General features: G+C 39.0%; 1 protein-coding gene across 2 annotated transcripts in view; it reads left to right on the top strand.

The window, feature by feature from the left end:
* The window catches only part of LOC137997401 (28S rRNA (cytosine(4447)-C(5))-methyltransferase-like), a 34,513-nt gene extending 25,012 nt beyond the window's left edge, over nt 1-9,501 (top strand). For both annotated transcript variants that reach the window (XM_068843370.1, XM_068843369.1), the window contains exons 17-22: nt 170-219; nt 699-788; nt 1,038-1,160; nt 1,588-1,685; nt 6,916-7,037; nt 8,614-9,501. In XM_068843370.1, coding sequence (XP_068699471.1) covers nt 170-219; nt 699-788; nt 1,038-1,160; nt 1,588-1,685; nt 6,916-7,037; nt 8,614-8,786 — 656 coding nt within the window. In that variant the 3' untranslated portion in view covers nt 8,787-9,501. The remainder of the gene's footprint in view (nt 1-169; nt 220-698; nt 789-1,037; nt 1,161-1,587; nt 1,686-6,915; nt 7,038-8,613) is intronic.
* The last annotated feature ends 499 nt before the right edge of the window (nt 9,502-10,000 follow it).

Here is a 10,000-nt window from a genome sequence, read left to right as displayed (position 1 = left end):
CACAGATTTCTGGATGTCAATCTGCATGTCTTTGTTGTGCCCACAGTATCGAGGGAAGTGTTGTTGCCCATGGCATGTGATCTGTTCCACTTACTCATTGTAATTACTAGTAATAATGTTATTGTGAAAGGTGTTTTGTAGCCATACTGCTGACATTTTCTCTCTTTAGGAATTAGTAATACTTTGGTTTGCAACTATGATGGAAGAGCCTTCCCAAAGGTACAGAAGATGATTTACCTGACTTTTTTTCATTTTATGATTTATTGGAGTCTCAAGTGCTCTGTAAATTAAGTCAAGTCACATCTTTGAGATTAATTTTCGTATGGTGATCTGATCAGCCAATGTTGGATTAAATGTGATGCAATTAAACATTTTGGCCATTAAAACTGCTTCCAGAAGAAGTGAAGTTAAAAAACAGACATACAAGAGTGAAGGGCAAACCAAAATTGTCACTTATTAACCAGTGCAAAGATGAAATTACATGTGTAATCAGGCCTTAATTTATTTACTAGCAATTTGACTCTGTCCTCTTGCATGCCAAACACAGACTTGAGTGCAACAATAGTATCCACAAAAGACAACTCTTTTGTTTTTCTTCTTAAAGTACCTAAAGTATGTATATAAAATTTTAATACTACCGTAACTTTATTTCAAAGGAAATTATACATGTAAGCATTTCTTTTGGTCTGTCTCTGAAGTTGATTGCAGGGTTTGATCGAGTTCTTCTTGATGCCCCATGCAGTGGAACAGGAGTCATTTCTAAAGATCAGTCTGTCAAAACCAATAAGGTGCCTTTTTCTTATATTCACTGGATAATATACAAAAAAATAAAATGCAATGAAGCAATAGTCTTATGACAAGGGCTTGATTGTTTGTGGTTGAGCCCCCCAGTCTAACAGTATTGTCACCAGGGTAATCTAGTCAACCTAAAGGCATTGTTGTTTAGAGTGGTTGAAGTAAACAGTTTTTTGATATTTTTGTAGATTTGAACAGTGAATAGTAAAAGAATAATATTTTTACTATAATCCTTGTTGCAGACAGAAAAAGATATCCTGAGATGTTCGCATATCCAAAAGGAGCTTCTTTTATCAGCTATTGATGCCACTGATGCGAAATCCTCAACTGGGGGATACATTGTTTATTCTACCTGTTCTGTTTTGGTATGTCAGTTTCATTGTCATTGTGCAACAAATTATTATCATTTGCACAATCAGTTTCTGCTGCAAAATTAGTGACTAAGAGGGTTATGGATAACTGCCAAATTTATTACATGACTATTATTTGTTTTAATTTCATCTATCTGGAAAAGTCATTAAAACACTTGGGAAAGCCATGGATCTCAGTGTAAGATAGTTAACTTTACTGCTTCTACATTTCTGATATTTTAGTTCCTTTTAACCCATTCACTCATCAGCGCCCCAGGATGCTCCCATTTGACGAGTAAAATCGTCTGGCATTAGACAGAGTACAATCTGTTGAGTCTCAATCAATGGGTTAATGTTCCTAATATATTGATTAGGTCTCTTGACTAAGTTATTCCAGTTGTATTTTCAAAAAGTATTTAATCTATTCTTGATTAACATTTAGGTTGAAGAAAATGAATGGGTAATAGACTATGCCCTCAATCAAAGACATGTTAAGTTGGTTTCAACTGGACTGGAATTTGGAAAAGAAGGATTTGCCAAGTAAGATCTGGAGTAACTTGAATGACTTTTTTTACTCAATGTACCTTTACTCTGGATTAGTCCTATACATACCCTAAACATTACATGGGGGCCATTTTCAGAGCTTAGCCACAGAAAAAAAAAGAATAGATATACCTGTACATGCCTTGGTCTTGATCTTGTTTTTTTTGCCTTGAGGAAGTTTAAGTCCTTTATAATACTAAGATGAGCAATTCGCCAAACTAAACTGTATGCACAGTTGGAAAAATTCATCCCAGTGACTAGTATAAAGTATTAGTTTTGTGGCCTTGTTAGCTGTAAAAATATGATTACAAACATGTAGCTTGGTCAATGCCTCTCCTTTCATACAATATCAGGTGGTGAATACGAATTCAAAGTAAGCAAAAGATAGAGAAAATAACTAAGCAAATTAAAAATCAACAATACATCATGTATGTGTTTCAGTTCTTCTATTCCTTGGACAATAATTCAATAGTGTTGCCCTCTGCCATCCTCAGGAGATTCATCAATGAACAATGTCCTAAAAAGCTCTGAGAAAGAAAAGTACAATTGGTTATCATGCATTGTATGCCTAACCTCAATCTTAATGCTGACCATTTAAAATCAGTGCCTAGACTTAACAAGCATTGGGGTTTTATAAAATACTCATGAAAATCTAAGCTGCACTAAGTTCATCCCCTTTCCTCTAGGAGCAATTTACTAACCAATATATTACATGTACTTACTAATAATTGATGGGTTTTTGCTGATGTTTCCTACTATCAATTTCAACCTAGCTTAAAATAAAATGACCTACAGTCTCAGACATAATTAGTTGGGACACTTCATGCGAACGTCCTCTATTCCCTTCTCGTGCGTCCCCTGCCCCTCTCAATGTTGTTTATCGCAGTTCAGTCACCGAATCTTTCACAGCAACATTGAGAGGGAAGGAAGAGGCATAAGTGTCCCAACAATTATGTCTGGGACTGTGTAAAAGAGGAATTCTTGGTATGTGAGTACTCGGTAGCTGTATTGGCGGGAAATCGTATCATACTTGTGTGTGTACACGTATCAGAGCGACATTAAATGCTGGGAAAAATGAACGATTGTAAGCTGAAGAAGAAATCATTACACGAAATAAGTGTTCCCTTATTTTCTTTAAAGAGTGTAACGTTAACATTTCATAGACAAAACGATAAAGATATCAGCGGTCACGTTTGGGTTGAAGTAGCGATTGCGTGATACCTCAACAGTTTTTCACATGGTAAACAAAGATCTCTGGGTTAATTGAAAACAAATAACCCGCGCTATAGTAGAAGGTGGTTGTAGGTTGTTACTATTCCCAAAAGAGGGGCGGCGTTTATTGCACAGATACGTCGTACTACGTTTATGATGGAGTTTATCAATAGAGAGGCTGAAACATCTAGCGTCTGTGATGAGGATGATGGCCGTTGCAGTACAAGTGAGAGTTTGAGCGCACGAGATGTGAGGCGAGTTTACCTCATTACTTATAGTCAAGCAAACAGAGACATTGTCCCCACACGCGAAGCTTTCGCGCGTATTGTTTTAGACGCATTTGAGAATGCAGTTCCTAAGTCCAATTGTACAGTTATTCATTGGGTCTGTAGTCAGGAGAGTCATGTTGCTGGGGGTGTCCATTATCATATGGCCGTGAAACTGAGTGCTCGGAGACGCTGGCTGCGTGTGAGAAACTATATTGACCAGGAGTACGGAGTGAAAGTGAACTTTAGCGACAGACATGAGAATTATTACACTGCCTGGAGGTATACAACGAAGGAAGATAGTTTAGCTGTACATTCAACGAATCATCCCGATCTGCAGAATATTGGGGCACCGATAACGACGAATGCAAGTACCGCGTTTGGGCGAGTCGGGTCGCAAATGGTGCCGATGGTGGGAAGAACAAGAAGCGGAAGAAAACACTTACAGTGTTTGAGGTGTCGCAAATTGCAGTTGAAAAAGGCATAAAAACGCGTTTACAGCTGGTAGCGTTAGCGAGTCAACAAAAAAGAGAGGGCAAAACTGACCTTGCCGAATTTATAGCAAACAGAGGAGCCAAAGCTGTTGAGGAAGCCCTTAGTGTAGGCTGGGAAATGGAAAAGGCTGAGTTGGACTTGGCACGCTCCAAATTAACAAGGGTGGAAATTCTTTACCGTGAGATCGGGAGCCCCTGTGTTGAGGGTTGCGGTGGCAGATGGCTGGAGATGGCTGGGCAGGTTTTGCAGCGTAATGACATTAGCCTCAATGACTTTTCGCAGGCAGTCAGAAATGTTTTGGAGCAAGGCCGTGGCAAGTATAGGAATGTCTTTTTGAAAGGACCCGCGAATTGCGGTAAAACGTTTCTTCTGAACCCGTTAAATATCGTGTTCAGAACTTTCACAAACCCCGCTACCACGACATTTGCCTGGCTCGGCGCAGAAACAGCAGAAGTTATATTTCTCAATGATTTCCGCTGGTGTTCTCAGATCATACCATGGCACGACTTATTACTGCTCTTGGAGGGGCAGAAAGTCCATCTACCAGCCCCAAAAAGTCATTTTTGTCAGGACATCGAGTTTGCCTCGGATACGCCTATTTTTTGCACAAGTAAAGAAGAACTGAGTTTGGTGAGAGGAGGAGTGCTTGACGAAAGGGAATCACAAATGATGAGAGTTCGGTGGAAGGTTTTTGCCTTCCACAACCAAATTCCCGAGGAAGAACAACAGATTATCCCTAGTTGCCCTCATTGTTTTGCGGAACTGATCTTGCCGCAAGTCTAGTGTACAGATGGTGTCACTGTTCAACGGATCACCATAACGGGTCACCATACTTTGCAGGTACTTTTTTCAAAATTCCCCTTGCATGTACAATGCAACACTAAAGGACAAGAACGTGGTGATTTTACTTAAGTGAAACTGCTTATTTTCATTCCATGTTGATACATGTAGGACGAGTTATTTAGATTTGGAGCATGGTGACACGGTTGTTCGCTTAATAAACAAACGAAAACATCTTTATTGAATTATACGATGGTGACCCGTAGACACGTGAGGTACAACATCTTCTTTTGGGGTTCTAAGGGCAGGTTTTAAGTCGTTTGATATGACTTGCTCGTTATACGTCTCCTCCATCATTTGTGGCCAAGTATTCTGTTGTATTACTAGTTCTTAAGCGATGTATTTTGTTAAAAACATTCCGAACCGGATGTCACCATTTGGTGCAAAGTGAATTAACATCGCGTGTAAACATTCCAAGACTTTTGAATGTCACACCTGCTTCTCGAATGATGTTGTAAAAGTTATTTGTGTTTTGCTCCCCCAAAAGCTGTTTTATCCATGGCAGAAAACGATAGATAATATTGAGCATAGCTGGGGAAAAAAATTCTTGAACCGTTGTGTGCACGCACAGGGACAAAGAAAAGTTGTGTTAAGTGCTTTAACTGTATTATTCCTTTGACTGAGACAGTTTTATTTCCGGTGCTTAACGTAAATAGTTCTCCTTCCCGGGAAAAGGTGTATTTCATTACAGCAATTGTCAAAGATTGTTTAGGTTGTTGATTAATTAAACATTTAGTATTTTATGCGACCCCCCTTTACAGCAATTAGTTGTAAAATACGCTTAGGCATGGATGATATGAGCTTATTGACAGTATCGATTGGTACGGAATAAAAGGTGTTAATAACTCGGGTCTTAAACGCAGGATATGATTCTCTGGTAATTTGTTGCTCAATAACTTGTTTCTGTAGTTTACGAGAAACCATAGGAAACAGGTTTTCGTGGCAAAGAACGTCAGCACATCTCGCAGGGAACTTGAGTAAATTTGCACGGGTTCTCCTCATGGCAGCTTTTGCCAAAGCGGAATTTTGACATGGACAATTGTCTTGAACAAATAAGTTCTCATTCCCCTTATCTGACAGCGTAAACATCGTCGGGAAATGTTCATCGATGAAATTGGCAAAAAAGCGCCCCGTCATTTTTTCATACGGATGACAAAGAATTACACCTTTATTGTAGGAGATAGCTACTACAAGTCTCACATATTTTCCACCTGTTCCTTCTTTTTTGCCTTTGGCCAAACAACCAGTTGTAAGGCCTTTGCCTCGTTTTCGCCAAATTCGTTCCTTCGGAGCCAAAGCCTGGTCTAAGGGATTTCTCTTATACGCATATGACACACAATCAAGATAGAAAGCCACACGTTTAGTCCAGATATCAGAACCGTGATCTTTTTTCATTTGTCGCGCAAACCTCAGCCTTTTCTTCATATCAAGGACCGTCAAGACACCTTTTTTACGCGCTTGTAGATAAAAATACCCTTGAGAATTTAGGAAACGGGACACTGTTCTCACTGATACCTTTTTGGAAGAAATTCCAGCTTCTAGCATAATTCTTTCACAAGAAAAGTTGCTCTCTTTCTCTCGAAGTCTTTTCATGGCTCTCAGAAGCCGTCTTCCGTCTCTCGAACTTAATTTGAACGGTCTTCCCCTTTGTCCTTGTTGTTTGTAACATGCTCTCATGGCAAGAATGCCTTCTTTCTTTATTCTCCACACGCTTCCCCTTGAAATGTGGCACATTTCGGCAACTTTCCGTATGGAGAAACCCTGAATTGTACACAGATAGTACACACGTGCTCTTGTGACACTATCAATGGGAAATTTAAAGACCATGCTGCAAACTCTCTATGGCAGTATTTTAAAGCTTGCGCTGAATACACTTTTTGCGAACTGGATATTGTTAACATTAAGGGTTTCTTTATATACATTGCTTAATTCCTCCCCTTCATTAGAAACAGAACATCCCTAAACTTAGGAAGTCACAACGGCCCACATTAACTGCGCCCCCTTGTGACCCCAGCACAGTCTTATGTCGTAATGTGTCAACACGTACTCAAATTCTTTACATTCCTTCTCCAACACAGTCTCAGACATAATTAGTTGGGACACTTCATGCGAACGTCCTCTATTCCCTTCTCGTGCGTCCCCTGCCCCTCTCAATGTTGTTTATCGCAGTTCAGTCACCGAATCTTTCACAGCAACATTGAGAGGGAAGGAAGAGGCATAAGTGTCCCAACAATTATGTCTGGGACTGTAGGTTGAAACAAAATGACCTAGTTTGGTTGCAAATTAACCTAAGGAACAAAATGACCTGCAACACATATACATGTAGTTTTCACTTGCTGCTGTTGATATTCTGTCATGCCTTTCCTTTTTTCAACGTTTGTACAATAACAGTTATCATCTTAATCTTTCTTCAGATTTAGAGGAAAACATTTTCATCCATCCCTGAAACTTACTAGAAGGTTTTATGCTCACACCCACAACATGGATGGCTTTTTTGTTGCAAAGTTAAAAAAGTACTCCAACAAAATTATTTCAGGTAATGTCAAGAACTGTTATTCATAATCTTTTAACGAATATTTATGCGTTGAATGATACGGTTCTTGAAATTCAAATTCACCCTCCGCATACATGTAAATGGAATTGAAATAGACACCATCAACTGGACTCAAGGGAGTGCACACTAATTGGGACAGTCCAATAGTACTTTGAGGTTTTTGCCTATGGAATAGATTATTGGAACACTATACTTTGAAAATCATGGAATGATTTCTTGGAAAGATGCTGTGTGAAAAACTTTTTACTTGTATACTTGTATACCATAAAGACTCGCAGATAAGCCGCACTCGCAGATAAGCTGCACCCCGAGTTTAGCAACTCAAATTTTGGAAAAAAAGTTTTTCATGAAAAAAACTCGAAAGAAATCCAAAGTCGAGACCATGAAGTGTTCTGTCTTCATCCAAGGCACACTCACCAACAATGGATCGAGCTTTAAAGTCTTACCCGTAATTTTAGCTCTTTAGTAGAATAAACATCATATCCACCACTTATGACATATGATTGATAGTATTCTGGTATTTGTTCACAGGTATTTCTCCATTCAAGGCAGTTTTTCCATAGAACTTTAAGCGTAAATCTGTTGTTTTCTTGCATGCACTGTGCGAAGCTGTGTAACCAGGCATAATATCGGACGATGGAAGACTGGACACCGAAATTCACAGCACCTTTCCCAAATGGTCTCGCAGATAAGCCGCACCTACGATTTTGATCGCAAATTTTTGGAAAAAAGGTGCGACTTATCTGCGAGTCTTTACGGTAATCCCACTCAAAACAAAGGCAACCAATGGCCTCACCAAAACCACATTAGATATGGTCTTTCACAATAATATTTTACCGCCATTAAGATCAAGTAACAGGTGTTAAATGAAAGGTTTTACAATCGAACCTACTGGAAACTCGGAAAAATCTGAGCCCCAGATGGGATTCAAACCCACAATCCTCTGTGATCTAGTCATATGCTCTAACTGCTGACCTACTGGAGACTCTATGGTGAGCAAGGGTGAAATGTGGGTCTTTGACTCGAGCTGCATCACGCAGCTACAGAGTCAAATAACAACTGACAGCATAGCACAGTCACATTAAGGCATATCTACGATGTGGCCAGCCAACCACCCAAGTGAGCGAACCCACTGGAAAATCTGAAAACGCGAGCCCAAGATGGGATTCGAACCCACCTTTCATATAAAAAATTATGTGTAAATCAATCTCACATTCACTCACTTGGGTGGTTGGTCGGCCGCATTGTAGATATACCTTAATGTGACTGTGCAATGCAGTTATGAGGTATGCTGTCAGTCATTATTTGACTCTGTAGCTGTGTGATACAGTTCTAGTCAAAAACCCACATTTCACCCTTCCTCATCATAGCGTCTCCAGTAGCTCAGTGGTTAGAGCATCTGACTAGATCACAGAGGGTCGTGGGTTCGATTCCCATCTGGGGTTTGGATTTTTCCGAGTTCCCAGTGGGTTCAATTGTAATACCTTTCATTTAATATGTGTAAATCATTATCACATTCGCTAACAAGTGTTAGACAATTTTATTGTTTCTTTGTTAGAGACTACAAGTCAACCAAAAGAAAACATTAACAACGATTCCCAATCCAAAAAAGGAAAAGCAGATGGCAATCAAGCAGCAAAAGTAAAGAAAAATAAAAAGAAAGCAGAGGTCCCCAAGATTAAGAAGGGGATGAAAAATAATGTTGACAAGAGGAAATCAAAGAAAAGCTAGAGATCACATTCGGACAGGATAATAGAGCTATGAATGGCAGAATGCAAGAATCACAGTATGCACATGGATGAAGTACAGACTGCGTGACACTGGGTAATCCATTCACTGTACATTGAATATCCATTTTCAGGAAAGCCATGGCCTCCCATACAATGTATCAGACAATTTGACTCAAACAATGAGAAAAATGTTCTTAACATAAACAGAGGAAAAGCTGCATTTGTAAAATACTGGAGGTCAGAGAGTTTATTTTGGCCACAATTTTGATGCCCTTTTATTTCGGAAAGAATACCAGCATTAATTGAGCCGTTCAGCATGCCATTTGAGAGCAGATGGAGATATTTACAGTAGCTTAAAAAAAAAAACCTCATGGAAAGCTTTTTAACAGGTGGTACTCAGCGGTGTTGAGTGGATTAGGAGAACAGATTGTTTTTCATTGAAGTAAAATGAACACAACATAGTAGCTTACAGCTGTATGTTATGAGGCAAATTTGACCATGCCACATATAAGCTGACAACAGAACCAGGCACTACAGCTTCAAAAACATGGTACCGGTATGTAGGTTAGATAGAACTCTCTAGTAGCAAAAGGCAGGGAAAGCAACGTTGACATACATGTACCTGTCAGAGTTTTTTTTTCCTTTTAAATTTTTATTAGCACAGTACATGTAATACCGCAATACATGTACACTAAGAGTGCTTTCATTTTTTTTTTTTTAAATAAATAATCAGTTAGACATCAAGAAAAATAATTTTTTGGTTGTTGTGTGGTTGTAACATTGAACTCATTTGGGGGTGTTCCAACTTTTCTGAAAAAAGTCATTCAAGACAGCCATTCAGAAGGCATGAACTTGTCACATTTAGAAGATACGAGGGGTGGGGGGTAGGTAACCCTTGGAATGCTCCTCTGAGTACATCCCTGCAGGCAGTTTTAGCATAAAGAAAGTAGTACCGTAATTCAGAAAATGACTATTATTATTTTTCTTCTATGGTTACTCCTTGATTGAATTTACATTTGCACTATTTACAAATGAATGCATTTGAACATGATAGAAGTATTGATTTGTCTCTTACTTGAACTTCATCTAACGATAATAATTGATGAAAAGACGATGGACAGCTTTTCTTTCAAGTAATATTGCTTACAACTTATTAATAATTAAGCAAAAGAAGCCTCAAAAACAGACTAAAATGTCATTGGGAAACAACAAAAG

Source organism: Montipora foliosa, chromosome 3 (genome assembly GCF_036669935.1).
Source record: "Montipora foliosa isolate CH-2021 chromosome 3, ASM3666993v2, whole genome shotgun sequence".
In the NCBI taxonomy this organism is placed as follows: domain Eukaryota; kingdom Metazoa; phylum Cnidaria; class Anthozoa; order Scleractinia; family Acroporidae; genus Montipora; species Montipora foliosa.
The sequence above is the reverse complement of the archived record's forward strand: the minus strand, read 5'-3'. Positions and strand labels throughout refer to the sequence as shown.